The sequence below is a fragment of the Salvelinus fontinalis genome, chromosome 14 (genome assembly GCF_029448725.1).
Source record: "Salvelinus fontinalis isolate EN_2023a chromosome 14, ASM2944872v1, whole genome shotgun sequence".
NCBI classification, from domain to species: Eukaryota; Metazoa; Chordata; class Actinopteri; order Salmoniformes; family Salmonidae; genus Salvelinus; species Salvelinus fontinalis.
The window spans coordinates 35,584,061-35,601,331 of record NC_074678.1 but is presented as its reverse complement, the minus strand read 5'-3'; the positions used below and the strand labels follow the sequence as shown (position 1 = coordinate 35,601,331).

At 44.5% G+C, this 17,271-nt stretch overlaps 1 protein-coding gene across 17 annotated transcripts in view; it reads left to right on the top strand.

The window, feature by feature from the left end:
• dock7 (dedicator of cytokinesis 7) overlaps positions 1-16,087 on the top strand; it is a 62,458-nt gene extending 46,371 nt beyond the window's left edge. For 3 of the 17 annotated variants that reach the window (XM_055861553.1, XM_055861549.1, XM_055861539.1), the window contains 21 exons: positions 2,838-3,007; positions 3,278-3,444; positions 3,604-3,786; positions 4,122-4,290; positions 4,421-4,517; positions 4,936-4,953; positions 6,207-6,303; positions 6,448-6,582; positions 6,748-6,900; positions 8,103-8,261; positions 8,504-8,604; positions 8,672-8,864; positions 9,127-9,270; positions 9,463-9,594; positions 10,533-10,547; positions 12,966-13,091; positions 13,205-13,294; positions 13,451-13,687; positions 13,935-14,185; positions 14,368-14,535; positions 14,964-16,087. In XM_055861553.1, coding sequence (XP_055717528.1) covers positions 2,838-3,007; positions 3,278-3,444; positions 3,604-3,786; positions 4,122-4,290; positions 4,421-4,517; positions 4,936-4,953; positions 6,207-6,303; positions 6,448-6,582; positions 6,748-6,900; positions 8,103-8,261; positions 8,504-8,604; positions 8,672-8,864; positions 9,127-9,270; positions 9,463-9,594; positions 10,533-10,547; positions 12,966-13,091; positions 13,205-13,294; positions 13,451-13,687; positions 13,935-14,185; positions 14,368-14,535; positions 14,964-15,006 — 2,848 coding nt within the window. In that variant the 3' untranslated portion in view covers positions 15,007-16,087. Of the gene's footprint in view, positions 1-2,837; positions 3,008-3,277; positions 3,445-3,603; positions 3,787-4,121; positions 4,291-4,420; positions 4,518-4,935; positions 4,954-6,206; positions 6,304-6,447; positions 6,583-6,747; positions 6,901-8,102; positions 8,262-8,503; positions 8,605-8,671; positions 8,865-9,126; positions 9,271-9,462; positions 9,595-10,532; positions 10,548-12,956; positions 13,092-13,204; positions 13,295-13,450; positions 13,688-13,934; positions 14,186-14,367; positions 14,536-14,790; positions 14,811-14,963 lie in introns of all 17 variants that reach the window. The other 14 variants (XM_055861554.1, XM_055861551.1, XM_055861547.1 and 11 more) reach the window with 10 other exon arrangements.
• The last annotated feature ends 1,184 nt before the right edge of the window (positions 16,088-17,271 follow it).

The window sequence follows — 17,271 nt, the reverse complement described above, 5'->3', positions numbered from 1 at the left end:
GAGGAGGAGCCCATCAGCTTTCTATAGGCTAGGCCTACAATATTTATTTCTCAACTTTCCTAATATTAAGCACATTGCTTCTCTTTAAAACAGGCTGGCTGGCATGAAAATGAACCACGGGAAAAGCGTATAACAGAATGTGAAATGTAAGAATAATAGAGAGAATGATGTATTTCAGCTTTTATTTATTTCATCACATTCCCAGTGGGTCAGAAGTTTACATACACTCAATTAGTATTTGGTAGTAATGCCTTAAACAATTTAAATTTGGGTCAAACGTTTCGGGTAGCCTTCCACAAGCTTCCCACAATAAGTTGGGTGAATTTTGGCCCATTCCTCCTGACAGAGCTGGTGTAACTGAGTCAGGGTTTGTAGGCCTCCTTGCTCACACACACTTTTTCAGTTCTACCCACAAATGTTCTATAGGATTGAGGTCAGAGCTTTGTGATGGCCACTCTAATACATTGACTTTGTTGTCCTTAAGCCATTTTGCCCCAACTTTGGAAGTATGCTTGGGGTCATTGTCCATTTGGAAAACCAAGCTTTAACTTCCTGACTAATGTCTTGAGATGTTGCTTCAATGTATCCACATAATTTTCCTTCCTCATGATGCCATCTATTTTGTGAAGTGCACCAGTCCCTCCTGCAGCAAAGCACCCCCACAACATGATGCTGCCACCCCCATGCTTCACGGTTGAGATGGTGTTCTTCAGCTTGCAAGCCTCCCCCTTTTTCCTCCAAACATAACGATGGTCATTATGGCCAAACAGTTCTATTTTTGTTTCATCAGACCAGAGGACATTTCTCCAAAAAGTACAATCTTTGCCCCCATGTGCAGTTGCAAACCGTAGTCTGGCTTTTTTATGGCAGTTTTTAAGCAGTGTTTTCTCCTTGCTGAGCGGCCTTTCAGGTTATGTCGATATAGAACTCGTTTACTGTGGATATAAATACTTTTGTACCTGTTTCCTCCAGCATCTTCACAAGGTCCTTTGCTGTTGTTCTGAAATGCATCCACATGAAATCTGTCTGTAAACAATTGTTGGAAAATTTAAGTGTCATGCACAAAGTAGATGTCCTAACCGACTTGCCAAAACTATAGTTTGTTAACAAGAAATTTGTGGAGTGGTTGAAAAATGAGTTTTAATGACTCCAACCTAAGTGTATGTAAACTTCCGACTTCAACTGTATATTATTTAGTATATGTGAAGACCAGATTAAATCAAGAATAATCTGGTGGGTGACAATCTTAGCATATCACTTGATGCCCAGCTTGTGTGCAGTAAGGCAAGAAACAGTTCATGCTTCTTTTTTTTTTGCTACTTTTTCAAATCATAGACGCACACCTCATGTAGCCTAGCCCATAGGCCTATATGTTTTGAGAATGTTTGTATCACAACAACACAAAAAAGCCAAAGTGGCCAAATAGCTTCTTAAAATGAAGCGCATTGATCCGCTTTACAACTGGTGTAGTGTTTAACTGGCATACATATGTAGAGCTGAGTTTGAAGTTTGGGGAAGGTCATTTTCACCATAAAAAGGCGCCTTTATAATAAAAGCATGACATGCATAATCCTATTTGTGGTCAGTTTTGAGAATGGTGTTTTCCTGCTAATGGAACATTTGCGCTTACAGCCTACTGCCGTGTGCGCATTGCTGTTCTTATAATATATAGAAATAGCCTAATAGTTTAACATTTTAAACTAAAGGGTCTAAGCTAATGGCTGTATTAATTTGGGATCTGTCGCATCCCACAACTGTCCCAGACTATGTTTGGAATATTTATTTCTCTCCCCGACTAGAATGAGTCAGCTTTTGTACTATGGGGTATAGTAGATTGACTTAGGCTAGTGATTTTGCTGTTCGTTAGGCCTACACATCTTGTTGGCGGATGAGAAGTAAATGTGTACAGTTCTCCCAATATCTTCAATATGCGCCTCGGAATTGGATAAGGACGCACGTAGTTGCGTCCCCGATGTGTCGATCTTCACTTGTAGCCTGTGAGAAAGACCCGATCATGTGACGGAGAGCCATGTGAGTGAGAGGTGCTTCGGAGAACGCAGCCGGGAGATGGGAATGTTTGGGTGCATTACTGCCACACAAAGGGGATGCCGCTGGGAAATTCGAGGTATTATCAAGTTCTTGTCATATTATCTAACCATATAGCCCAACATTTGCATCACAACTTAAGTTACATAAATAATTCTAAATTAAGCATATTGAAGTATGTGTTTCTTTGTTAACCGCTCATCACAGAATTGTCGCTTGTGCGCACCTCAAATCGTTCTGAGAAAATATCCTTTATTTTATTCAGCTTTGTTCAATTGTGTTCTTACTATAAAATAATGCCATGGAATTCTAAGAAAATCTAGTCTGCTAAATGAACTAGTGTAGCCCCACCATTTGGCATAGCCAGATCAGGACAACGCAGATTATGCTTTTCTGTTCTTCTGAAATAGACTACATTCTCTTCATATCATGTGTCTATAGACCTGTCTAAAATAAATAATGGATTTATTGTGATGGTCTAGGCTATATGTTATTTTTTTTGGTAATTTTTATTTATTTATGTAGATGTTCCAAAGGTCTGCATCAGTGGCTTGTATGCTATGTGTGGAGGCCAGGAGATACTAAATGTCTCTACGTTAATAAAAGGTCAATTACCGTGAAACCGGCTGACATTTTCATGACCGCCACAGCCCTAGTTCACGCTGCACCAACATTTTTACGAACCGCACTGAGTTCACAAAAATTGTCTGAAAGGGACAATTATTGAGACAGGTTCTTTTAAACCCCCCTCCCTCCCTCTCCCTACCACCCGCTCTCTCTCTATGCTGTAGGATGTTTGGCTTACATAAGAAGGTGGTCAGTGTGGTACATAACCTGCTGTCCAGCCATGACTCCGACCCCCGCTACGCTGACCCCGAGGTCAAGGCCCGCGTCGCCATGCTCTACCTGCCGCTCATCGGCATCGTCATGGAAACACTTCCCCAGCTTCACGACTTCACAGGCAAGTCTACATACTAAATATAGTCCAAGTCCCAACCCTCCAGGGTTAGGCAGTAGTTATGTGGAGTTTGTCCAGACTTGAATGGTCTGTGTGGTTAGTATTTAAAGGAAGATTAAATGGTTTTAAAAATCTATGGACATCACACTGGTTCAGGTGCTTCTCAGGAAAAGCACATTGAAAAACATTAAACAATGTCTGCGAGTCTAAAGTGCTAGTCCCAACAGTGATTTGTTTTGTGCTGGTTGATCCTGATTGGTTTCTCTCCTCTAGAGTCCCATAACCAGTGGGGTCGTCCCGGCGGGGCTCAGGGGGGTGGGGCCGGGGGGGACGAGTCTGGAGAGGACGGCAACAGCATGATCAGTCAGACCGTTGCCATGGCAATAGCAGGGACATCCGCTCCGATATCTCGTCCCAGCAGCTTCCTGCTCAACCCACAGGTAACTTACACTTCCTGTTCTCTATTTCTCTTTCATCCCTTCCTCCTTGTTCCAACTTTCTCCCTGTTTCCTCTTTCTGAGGCTCTCTCGTTCTCCCTCTTTATTTTCTAAAAAATGTTCACATTTTTTTTTCTCTCGCTCTCAACACCCCCCCCTCAGGCCAGTCGTCAGCATGGCACCTTCTCAGCAGAGTCCAGCCGCAGCCTGTTGATCTGTCTGTTGTGGGTTCTGAAGAATGCTGATGAGTGTGTCCTACAGAAGTGGTTCTCTGACCTGTCTGTCTCCCAGCTCAATCGTCTGCTGGACATGCTCTACCTATGTGTCTCCTGCTTCGAGTACAAGGTAACGTTGCACCTGGAGCACAACAAAAGGACTCATGTTGTACTTTGTTCATATAATTTGTAGTACTAGTGTAATGCCTCAGTTCCGTAGAAGCACGTCAAGTGTATTGCCTCACCGACAGTCCTTTATTTCATCCCTGGATAAGACTGGATGGAAACTACTTTCAAATGGTTCTATGAGTTGGTCTTGAAATATGAGAGCTGTCTTCACTCTGTACTACTCCACATCAGTGTTCCACCTCCTCTTATGGCATTTCTGATCCATCTTACCTCTCTTGTTTTGGTGGTGTGGTGCAGTAACCCTGTAACTTTTCTCTATCCTCGTCATGGAAAAAGGCCCATGTTGTGTTCACCATGCAGGGGAAGAAGGCCTTTGAGCGCATGAACAGCCTGACCTTCAAGAAGTCCAAGGACATGAAGGTCAAGCTGGAGGAGGCTATACTGGGGAGCATCGGGGCACGCCAGGAGATGGTCCGTCGCAGCAGGGGACAGCTAGGTACACTAGGTAACACGGAGCGCACACACGTTTTGGGAAAAATGATCTTAAAATGACCATTCCACCTCTCTCCCCTTAACTTATCTTGCCCTTTCCCTCCCTTCCTCTCCTTCCATTTTCTCTTTCTCCTCTCCTGCAGAGAGGAGTCCATCAGGCAGTGCCTTCGGCAGCCAGGAGAACCTGCGCTGGAGGAAAGACATGACACACTGGCGCCAGAACAGCGAGAGGATGGACAAGTATGCTTACCTTTTTACTGTGTTTGAGAAAGTCTACGTGTTTAGGCTGCTATTGGTCAGCATCATGTAATCAAAGTCAAGACGTCACAATGCACCGATGATAATTTCTGGCCAAGATAATGCATATGTCGCCATCTCACAATCCACTCAGGCCTTATAGTGGGGTACTTAGAAGAAACGAGAATCTGATTGAAATGAACAAGCCCACACCGAGAGAGAGAGAGAGACAGAGAGAGAGAGAGAGAGAGAGCATCTTTTTTGAAGTCCTGGTTCTACAACAGTAGAATGCATGCTAATGGTTCCTATTGTATTTGGTTGATGATTGTCAGACACCTGTGCCTTTTCTTCTGTCTCTGTGTGATTTGATTTGTGCTGTTAACTCATTCCTCCATATGTTCTCTGTGCTGTGTCTCTGTAGGAGCCACAGGTCACTCAGGTATTGTATTGTATTGAATGGTGTCAACCTGGAGTCAGTGTGCTGCAGTGCTTTGAGTTCCTCCCTGCTGCTTCAGTGACCTGAACCCTGACCCGTTACCTCCGAACCCTGACCTCTCCTGTAACGGTGCTTGAGGTGTTTGTCTGTCTGGTGCCTGCAGTGGGCCTGCTGTGCTTTTAACCAGTGTGCCGTGCTTCTCCTTTGGATCTTGACTGATGTGTCTGTCTTCCCTATTCTGGGGTTAGATGGGTGAAATCAATGTGATTCTGACGCAGCTGGTAGGGTTAGTCAAGTTGTTCTCTTCTCAAACATCTGATGATTAGAATCTGTGACAATTCACACAGTAGAAAAAGGTAGATGATTGTACAGCATGTGTACTTTCCCTTTTTAAAATGAAGTCTCTTCTGAAACAGACCCGTTTGTACTACTGATGTCATTAGTCAACTAAGAAACATACTACAACACTACAGAGAAGTGGTCAAAGTATACTTCTCTACATCCCCCGGTGCCCCCCCGGCCCTAACCCCTCTCCAGCCTTACCCCTCTGCTGCCTATCTCTCTCCCACCCTGGTGGGGCAAGGGATGGAGGTGCGTTTGGGCTCCTGGTCCCCTGCTCTCCTCTCTGTGTGCTAGCTATGCCATTTCATGCAGTGTGTAGCTACCGTGTTCTGTGGACTCTGTGGTGAACCGTGTGAGTACCGTGTACTGTGGAGTCTGTGGTGAACCGTTTGAGTACCGTGTACTGTGGACTCTGTGGTGAACCGTGTGAGTACCGTGTATTGTGGACTCTGTGGTGAACCGTGTGAGTACTGTGGACTCTGTGGTGAACCGTGTGAGTACTGTGGACTCTGTGGTGAACCGTGTGAGTACTGTGGACTCTGTGGTGAACCGTGTGATTACTGTGCAGGTTTAGAGACAGCGTCCTACGCAACCCAGGTAGTCGAACCAAAACCCAGGAGCCTTTAGTTGTTAGGTGTGTAACTCCTCATCATCAACAACTGTAACAACATAATCATAACCCCCCCACCACCACCCTCATTCTACTCCTCAACCCCTCCATCCATCCATCCATCCATCCCAAGCCCCCTACAGTACTTTGCACATGGAAGAGCTCCTTTCTGTGTGCAATGGCTTGAATGTGACTGACTGGCATGAGTGCTGTGTCATTCAAGGGGACCTCGTGAATACAGAGCTGGCTGGCTGCCATCTTGGAGAGTGTCTGACCATCTATCACTTCCTGTTTCCTGTGACAGAACCAGAGCGGAGCTGGAGCACGAAGCACTTATTGATGGTAACCTGGCAACCGAGGCAAACCTGATCATTCTGGACACTTTGGAGATCATCGTTCAGGTAGAAAGACCTACACACACACACACACACACAGACAGACAGACAGGTTGGACATTTGAGACAATTTAGGCAAAATGTCCATACTGGAGACAATAAAGATTGATTGATTGGTTTATTATTTTATGTGTATCTGTGTCTGTGTAGACGGTGTCTGTGACAGAGTCTAAGGAGAGTATCCTGGGTGGAGTGTTGAAGGTGCTCCTCCACAGCATGGCCTGTAACCAGAGTGCCCTCTACCTGCAGCACTGCTTTGCTACACAGAGGGCTCTCGTCTCAAAGGTCAGATAAGTAGCTGTGTACAATCACCTTATCCTTAGACGTGTGGCGCTTTCCTGGGATTTTGTGAAATCAATTTGTAAAATATCTGCATACTGTAATGTCTGTTTATATCTTTGTCTGTCCTGTGTCATACTTATGTACATTTGTCTGTGCGTGCATGTGTAGTTCCCCGAACTGCTGTTTGAAGAGGAAACAGAGCAGTGTGCTGACCTGTGTCTGCGTCTGCTGAGGAACTGTAGCAGCAGTATCGGCACCATCCGAGCCCACGCCTCCGCTTCACTCTACCTGCTCATGAGGCAGAACTTTGAGATCGGCAACGTGAGTACACCATCAGGACAACACACAGCAAACACGGATACTTAGAGGACTGTCTACATAGAGCCAGCTGCATACATAGAGGACTGTCTACATAGAGCCAGCTGCATACATAGAGGACTGTCTACATAGAGCCAGCTGCATACATAGAGGACTGTCTACATAGAGCCAGCTGCATACATAGAGGACTGTCTACATAGAGCCAGCTGCACACATAGAGGACTGTCTACATAGAGCCAGCTGCATACATAGAGGACTGTCTACATAGAGCCAGCTGCATACATAGAGGACTGTCTACATAGAGCCAGCTGCATACATAGAGGACTGTCAACATAGAGCCAGCTGCATACATAGAGGACTGTCTACATAGAGCCAGCTGCATACATAGAGGACTGTCTACATAGAGCCAGCTGCATACATAGAGGACTGTCAACATAGAGCCAGCTGCATACATAGAGGACTGTCTACATAGAGCCAGCTGCACACATAGAGGACTGTCTACATAGAGCCAGCTGCATACATAGAGGACTGTCTACATAGAGCCAGCTGCATACATAGAGGACTGTCTACATAGAGCCAGCTGCATACATAGAGGACTGTCTACATAGAGCCAGCTGCATACATAGAGGACTGTCTACATAGAGCCAGCTGCATACATAGAGGACTGTCTACATAGAGCCAGCTGCATACATAGAGGACTGTTTACATAGAGCCAGCTGCATACATAGAGGACTGTCTACATAGAGCCAGCTGCATACATAGAGGACTGTCTACATAGAGCCAGCTGCATACATAGAGGACTGTCTACATAGAGCCAGCTGCATACATAGAGGACTGTCTACATAGAGCCAGCTGCACACATAGAGGACTGTCTACATAGAGGACTGTCTACATAGAGGACTGTCTACATAGAGCCAGCTGTCTACATAGAGCCAGCTGTCTACATAGAGCCAGCTGTCTACATAGAGCCAGCTGTCTACATAGAGCCAGCTGCATACATAGAGCCAGCTGCATACATAGAGCCAGCTGCATACATAGAGCCAGCTGCATACATAGAGCCAGCTGCATACATAGAGGACTGTCTACATAGAGCCAGCTACGCTCCTATTTTCATTATAACTATTGATTCTCCTCACAGGTTCCTTCTTTTCAGGACAGGTGAATGTACCTGTTCAATGTTCTCACTCCTACTGTCCCTTCCGTAGAATTTTGCGCGTGTCAAGATGCAGGTGACCATGTCCCTGTCCTCCCTGGTGGGAACGTCTCAGAACTTCAACGAGGAGTTCCTCCGACGTTCCCTGAAGACCATCCTGACCTACGGAGAGGAAGATCTGGAACTCAGGGAGACCACCTTCCCTGATCAGGTACCACTACGCAGATATACTGGATACCAATAGATTACTGACCTTTTGTTATTGTAGTACAGAACATTAGGACTACTTGTTCAATTTATTGAAGCACTACTTGTTCAGTCTACAACTCCATGAAAACAATGAAAGTTTGTCAGACCTCCCAGAAAATGGATGATACGACAGGAAGTACCTTATCCAATCATGTGAGATGCTGCCATCTTATTAATCATGCTTCGTCTTAATCTGTATTCCAGGTTCAGGATCTGGTGTTCAACCTCCACATGATCCTGTCTGATACAGTCAAGATGAAGGAGCACCAGGAGGACCCAGAGATGCTCATAGACCTCATGTACAGGTATGAACCACACACACACACACACACGCACACAGTGAACTTTCCTTGAGTGTGTTTCTGTGTCCAGGATCGCTAAGGGTTACCAGACGTCTCCAGACCTGCGACTGACGTGGCTGCAGAACATGGCGGGTAAACACTCTGAGAGGACCAATCACGCAGAGGCAGCCCAGTGTTTGGTGCACAGCGCCGCCCTGGTGGCAGAATACCTCAGCATGCTGGAGGACCGCAAGTACCTGCCGGTCGGCTGTGTCACCTTCCAGGTCAGGCCAAGGGAGAGGACTCTTTTAGGATTGTGTAGATGTGGGTATTTTTGTTTGGACCCGGCAGTCATCCTTTAACCTTCACCTGGAGAGATGTAGCACTGCAGGTTTCATCCTAGCTGAGTGCCATCACAACTGACTCAACGAATGAATTGAATATACAGAGTGAAATGTTGTAAGGAACATTAATACCATGATGAACCCATTACGGTATTATGTGTAAATAATGAGTGATCATGTCTAACTTGTCTCTCTGCATCAGAACATCTCTTCCAACGTGCTTGAGGAGTCAGCAGTGTCTGATGACGTGGTGTCTCCTGATGAAGAGGGTATCTGCTCTGGGAAATACTTCACTGAGGCTGGCCTGGTGGGACTGCTGGACCAGGCTGCTTCCTCCTTCTCCATGGTGAGTAGCTGTGATGATTATGGATGGGCAGATTATTAAACCTACATTTGAATCACATCACAAACATGCTATGACAAATTCACACACTTCTTTCAATCCCAGTGAAATGTTTAACCTCAACTCCACCAACCTCAGTATATTATTTAACTTTAAAGCTGTGCAGTGTGAATAAGCCAACCCCCCTCCCCCCAGGCTGGTATGTACGAGGCGGTGAATGAGGTGTACAAGGTACTGATCCCCATTCACGAGGCCAGCCGGGACGCCAAGAAGCTGGCCACCATACATGGTAAACTACAGGAAGCCTTTGGCAAAATTGTACACCAGGTAATTCCACCTGCTTTATCCATCTCCTGTACATACTGTAGGTATAGAGAACAGACCGACACCGGACATTGTTACGTGCCCTACCTCAATGTGGAGGTTGTGTAGGACTGCCTGTCTATCCTGGATGCCATGTGTCTATCTGGGGTTCTGGGACAGTGTGTTTCAGACAGAGGAACAGGACTTTGTCATGTTCTGTGACTACTGTAGCGTGTGTGTGTGTGTTAGGAGCAGAAACCCATTGTCTGTGGGTGGCATGCTGAAAAGAACATGCCAAATATGTACACTTCCAGACAGACACACAGTCACAAAGCCCACTCGCATACATTCGTACTCTCACACACACAACTTATTATTTATAGAGGTCTCATACACCCACAGACAAACATGAATTCACGCCACACACTTATACACTCATTTAAACCCACACACTGTTCATATACACACATAAACACACAACTACCAATGACCTGAACTGCTTTGCATTAAATGTTTTTATGAAAACAATTATTTGCTGTTTTTCCCAATGGAACTTTTATTTCCCCCTGGGAATTCAGGAAGAGAACCTGCCTTCCCTGTTCTATGGATAGCTTTTAAAGTGCCTTTTCATTTAAATACAGTCTGCATGGGGTGACTATAGCAGTACAGTATGGCCTGTCCCACAGGGATATGATATTAAAGACCTGAGACTCGCCTGGCTGAGTTTTAGGCTAGAGGGAGTATGAGAATTAGGTTAGCTAAAATGCCACAGTTGTCCCCAACGCCACGTGACATGCAACTGTTGGTCTGTAGCTGTACTCTATCTAGCCACATCTCCTGGCTGTGTGCTGTTGGCCATGAGGTGTTGTTCCTCTAGTGGCCGGGGGGGGGGGGGCTGCACTGTACCAACGTGACTAAACGTGTGTTCTTTTTATTGTCCTGTGTTCTCTTTGTCACCACAGAGCACTGGCTGGGAGGTAGGTCGGTCACTAAGTCATGGTTCCTGCTTGGCTACTTCATATGAGTTATCTGCTAGTCCTGGGCGTTGTTGCTCTCGGCTGTTACTTTAAACTGTACCATCCATTAACATCTACCTGCCTGGACTGGATGCTGTCCCTCCGTCCATTCAACCAACTGTGGGACTGCTGATGCCATGTTACGGACAGCACCCCCCTTACTCCTCCTCATCCTTCTCTTTCTCTCTTTCTGTGGAAGAGGAGGTTGTTTTAACGTGACTGTTTTGGCAGGCCATGCATGGGAGCCCCAGTGTGACACTAATGACAAGTGTTGGTGAATGAATGATTCACCTGTCTGCACACCTGCCTTTTCAGACCATCTCTCTCATCAACGACAAACTGGTCATCTGCTCGCTCATCTCATCTCCAGCCACAGGGTTCGATTTTAGTCAAATATTCATGCAAAAGATACACTCCCCAGGTTGTTCTCTCAATACACACTCACACAAACAAATGAACCACAAAATCACAAACTATTACCGTATGCAGTTCGGACTGGATCGACATTCGAGGATCCAGTCCATTTCTTCAGGAGGGTGCAAATCAAATTAATCTGGATTGTTTAATTTGTCCCACCCTAATTTTGATTAGTACATTTTTTTCTCCCTTTTATTTGAAAAAGACTAACTAAATCGACCCCTGAGTTCTCTCATTCATACTGCTGGTCTTCTGTTAACTGGTATTAACCTGGTCTGTTGCATGATAAGGACAGAGCACTCCTTCTTATTCTTCACTGAGGAAACTAAAGCACTGGGAGTACAAGCCCCATGAATAGTGTGTTTCTAGGGGCTGTGGAACTCACCACTTCACTACGTCTGCCTTCGCTCTCTCTCTTTCTCTTGTTTCTCTTCGTTGCATGTGTTGGCTCTTCCACGTTGAGTTTGTCTCTTGAGTTTGTGTTCTTTCTCAAAGTCAAAAGGAATGATGTGTTTTTCCGTTGGTTGTTGCTGTTATTTCTATTTGTTTTGGTTTATGTTTGTTTTGTTAGTTTCTCTAGTGAAGTACCTGAATCCTGATTAAAATGTCTTCTGTTTTCTCCTTTTGATTTCCCCGGTTGCCATGCCGACCCTTCCTTCCCACTTTACTTATTGTGTGTTGTGGTAAGTTCCTAGTCTGAGGGTTACTTAATTTCTGTTACTTTTGAAAGGGGAATGTATTACGATGAACAATGCACTGACGAGAGCAGAGCCAAATGGCAGCGCAACTGATCAACAAAAAAGACATTGTATTTCACTGTGTACTGTATACCTATATAGTGTGTTATGCTACTGTAAGGCTGTGTAAATAATTGTGCAATAAGAGCAGTATTGGGAGCCTGAACCCTTCAGCCTTGTGTTGACCTGGTTTAGCTCAGTCCACTTGATGCCATATATATCCTCCCCCTTCTCTTCACACACCTGTTTCCACGGCTGCACTCCTTCCTGATCCTGAATGGCAGAGCTCTGTCTGCTAGACACGGGACTCCTGTTCCTTTTTCCCTGGCTCTTTGTCCACTTCTCTGTCCGTCATCGCCATCTCTGGCCTTCTAAACGGTGACATTGTCAGGTTTCTGCCTTAGCTGCTCTCGTCTCTCTTAGGACACCTCCAGGCATTGAGCTCAACCTGCCTCTGCTATTCTATGTCGCTCTCACGTGGATAATATGGATGAACTCCATGTTTACAAGCTGAGCTTCTGTTCTGGTTCTACCTCTTGAATGCCCATTTTCAGCACCAGTCTCTGTCTATGCCGACTCTCTATATTATAAACCATTTCTCAGCGAAATCTGTACTCTTTGGTTAAACAACACCTGGTTCCATCCTGATGCATCATGGGTTGAGTTATTCTAGTGCAGAGTCAGGATTACCCATGAGCCTTTGTGAGAGGTGCATCAGATGGGCTCTGGGCCATGGGGACCTTAGACAGTAACACTCACACACACAGTTTCACACACACACACACAGTTTATGGGTCATTGCACATACTCCAATCTGATCAGAAATAACATCACTTGTCAACATGGTTATAAATAGTACCTCCTGAAGGTTGTTGATCTATTCAAACATTTACATCAGTATATGTATGCTGTAGGTCGTATGTCTCTGTTTATATTTGGTGTTGCAATTGAAGTGTTTGCTGATGAGAGAACTTTAAATTCTATGGTTGAACTTGAACTCTATGGTTTCCCTGAGTTGGATGGATTCCAACTATAATGTATCAATAAGCTGGCTCTGACATAATCAAACTCTGTCACCAGAGTTACTACCGTGCTTCATCCTTACAGTTCCAATGACTTTCTGTGTAAAATGCTGTGTTTAAGCAACATGTTTCATGTACTATGAATGTGCTCGTATTATATCTGAACAGAGTAAAACATATTTTCTGTCTGACAGGATGGGAAGAGAATGTTTGGTACGTACTTCAGAGTCGGATTGTACGGTTCTAAATTCGGGGACTTGGACGAGCAGGAGTTTGTATACAAAGAGCCTGCCATCACCAAGCTGGCTGAGATCTCTCACCGACTCGAGGTAAATGGCAGTTTGGAGGAGTGCGTCTTTAGGAATGATCTCTTCTCTGTGAAACGGTGGAGCACTCCGTGTGTGCTGTGTTGACTTTGTGTTCTGTGTGTTTGATCTCTTAGGGGTTTTATGGCGAACGCTATGGAGAAGACCAGGTGGAAGTCATTAAGGACTCCAATCCTGTGGACAAGTGCAAACAGGACCCGAATAAGGTGTGTGTTTTGGATGGGGCGGGGGAGAGAGCGTGTGGGTAAAGATGTGATTCCAAATGATCCCTTAATTGAATACAAATTGAATCAAAGCATGGTCAAATAAACAGCCTTTTTGGTTATTAGGTTATTAACCAGTTGTCACTGCTGTGTGTCCAGGCTTATGTCCAGATCACGTATGTGGAGCCGTACTTCGACACATACGAGATGAAGGACCGCATCACGTACTTTGACAAGAACTACAACCTGCGGCGGTTTGTCTACTGCACGCCGTTCACACTGGACGGGCGGGCGCATGGGGATCTGCACGATCAGTTCAAACGCAAAACCATCCTGACCACATCCCACGCCTTTCCCTACATCAAGACCCGCATCAACATCATCCACAAAGAGGAGGTGAGGCCCTGGGGGTTTCACCTGACTGGCGTGCAGCGCCACAGGCAACACACCATTACTGCATGACCTCTACAACCTGACTCCTAGACGGATCATCCGTAGGCCAAACTACTCTCTTTTTAGAGGAATCAACATACAGACACACATTCATAAGACACACAGCACACACATACACTTCTTAGTTACTATACATTGTATGTAATCAGTTGTCTAATAGTCTGATCTCCTCTCTCTGGCCCTGTGTCAGATCATCTCTATGCCCATCGAGGTGGCCATAGAGGATATGCAGAAGAAGACCGGAGAGCTGGCCTTCGCTACCCACCAGGACCCATCTGATGCCAAGATGCTGCAGATGGTGCTGCAGGGGTCAGTGGGGACTACCGTCAACCAGGGACCTCTGGAGGTGGCCCAGGTGTTCCTGTCAGAGATCCCCAGTGATCCTAAACTCTACAGACACCACAACAAACTACGCCTCTGCTTCAAAGACTTCACCAAGAGGTAAATTACACTGTTACTTTACAGTCAGTGTTTTTAATGTACGATTATGGACTCGCAATTTCCTGGTCATGAATGAATGTCAAATTTTAAATAATCATACAAAATTGCTTGTACCAAGTTCCTTTAGACTTATGTGCAAGGCATGTTGAAGTGCAGTGCTCACGCCTCTCCTCCATCACCAGGTGTGAAGATGCCCTGCGTAAAAATAAGAGTCTGATTGGTCCAGACCAGAAGGAGTACCAGAGGGAGTTGGAGAGGAACTACCATCGCCTGAAGGAGGCGCTACAACCACTCATCTGCAGAAAGATACCCCAGCTTTATAAACCCGTGCTGCAGGTCAACTCTCACAGGTGAGTGGGCATGTGCAGACGAGTAGGAACATAATGTCTCTTTTGGAGTGTTCTTGTGATGTGCATACAAAAGCTCTGACGAAGGCCTTGAGGCTGATACGTAAAGAGCAGTGATACTATCACCAGCAGTGTGCAGCTTTTTTCTCATGATATGCATTTTGTCATATTGCATGTGTTCTCTCTGACTGTTCATGCACCTCCCCCACCCCCACACACATAAATATGATATTTTGCTTGTGCTTCTGTTACATGCAGCAAACGGACAGCTTGACCAGGTAGTTTGGTATTCTGTGATTGGAACCTTCTCTGTAAACCTGTCTGCACTGGGTCTCTACAGGGTGGAAGGTTATATAGATATACATGTCCAATCCGGTATGGCTTCCCCATATTTCACTAACTTTTACACTATGTGCTCCCCCCCCCCCCAGAGATTCCTTCAGCAGAATGAGTCTTCGCAAGCTTGAACTTTGAAGATGAAGAGAAATCGAAGGATCACAACCTTAATTTATTAATGTGTAAATACTGAGCGTCAGTGTCTTGAAGTCAGTGTTCCCCATAGAAGGAAAGCTGAAGTGTTACTACGAAGTCGGTACATCATTCCAGTGTCTTATTCGTTTACAGGCAGCCTGTTACGCAATCAGTGGGTTTAACAAAGTGGAACTTACTATGTACGATGTGTCAAATCTGTATACATATTTCATGTGTGCACCTTTTTTTCCATTGCATTTTCTGACTTGAAAGTTTATTATTTAATCCAAAATGAGAAGAAAAAAAAGCAAAATATGTGTTACCACTCTTTATCATAATGCTTTATTTTTAGTTAAGATACTTTTGTTTAAAATTAAGGAAATGTTTTAAACATCATGAGTCATTTTATGTAGTTTTTGTTTACTTTAAGTATTTTACTAAATCAATATTTTAATGTCCAATGGATGCATTGGTATTTTCTTTGTGATGGGAGGTTAATGGAATATGAGTTTCCCAGTCAGGGTATGATTTCCATGGTTACCTATAAACAAATTGATTAATTCAAGCATGTCCCCTGAAACCCAAAATAAGATCAGAGGGGCGGGCGGTGCGAGAGGGAAAACTGGGCCAAAGATTATGGATATACTGACAAGATGCATGTCTCTCCACCCTAACAATGGGAGTCGTTGTCCACAAAGTGGAATGGTCTGTCTAGCTCCCGCCTATCCTTTATTTGGATTAGTGGATACATCTCATTATTGTAATCTGTTTTTTTTATATATATATTCGATGAGGGTTGTTGACGTCAACCGCCTGTATTCAATGGAGAGATGCTATGCTACTAGCCTCATGTAATGAATATGCATAGCCATCTCGAGACCTCTCCGGTAGCAGTGCGTGAGTAAAATCACTGGGGAAGGGAAGCAAAGCCATATTACAGCCATATGTGTTGTGATAATTGCATTGTTTGTTCTGTAACCTGTTAGTTCACATGCCTTGCCACCGTGATATATAGGCCTAAGGCCGAGACAATAAGAGGACACAGTGGCAGAATAAATTCAACCACACCTTTTTCATCATAAAACCGGAGAAAAATCTCTGTCTGAAGTCCACAAAGCATATCGCATTTAACAAACAGTTACATGACCTACAGCATGGTCAAGCAAGTTAGGGTTTCCGACTACTAAACAACTATTGATTTAGAACCCCTGAGAGTTACCGCAAGTCCCAAACAGGAGCTGCCTCCACTCTTCCAGCACCATTTCAACTTCAACATCAAATCACCTATGCTTTAGTCTAATACAGTGACAACTAAAAGATAACAATTTAGTCCTATCAACGTAAGCTAAATATGATGTGGCTGTCCGTGGTTCTGATTTGTGTGTGTGTTCAAATAGAAAAAACAACATGTTGACTCACCCTACTTGTAGAAAACCGCCAATGCCATCCTCCTCTCATGTTGACGAAACGGTCTTTGACTGTCGTACAGTAAACAATTGTATTTTTTGTTGTGCTAAGCTACCGGGCTAAAATGCTTGCTCGCTAGCCTAACTTAATTTCATGGGCAATGAGGACGACAACAACGAGATGCAACAATTCAAGTTTCTGTCAATGACTTATTGCTCTCGATGTAAAGTCAAATCCAAACTGGCTTGACTTGACACTTTTTTGTTTTGGTGAGCCAGGACCATTCACAGTTGAGCTGGCAGATTGGCTATTATTGAACTTTTTTTTCATCAAGGGAGGCCAAATGGATGCTGGCTTTTCTTTAATTCAATGCTATGGGCGGCAACATTGTCATACTCTTTTTGACCAGACAGAATTAGATGGCCTACACATACAAAGGAAGAGGGGCGTTGTTTCGCTCGCTCGGATGCTTTCTCTGGTAAGATACATTCAGTCTCGTGTGAATTTAAAGACAATTATGAAACACAGAGATGAAAGATACATTTATTTTAGAGTGCATTCGGTAAGTATTCAGACTCCTTGACTTTTTCCCCATTCTGTTGCGTTACAGCCTTGTTCTAAAATGGATTATTAATTTTTTTATTCCCATAAATCTACACACAATACCCCATAATGACAAAGCAAAAACAGGTTTTCAAATGTTTTAAAAATAAAAAACAATCACATTTACATAAGTATTCAGAACCTTTACTCAGTACTTTGTTGAAGCACCTTTGGCAGCGATTACAGCCTCGAGTCTTCTTTGGTATGACGCAACAAGCTTGGCACACCTGTATTTGGGTAGTTTCTCCCATTCTTCTC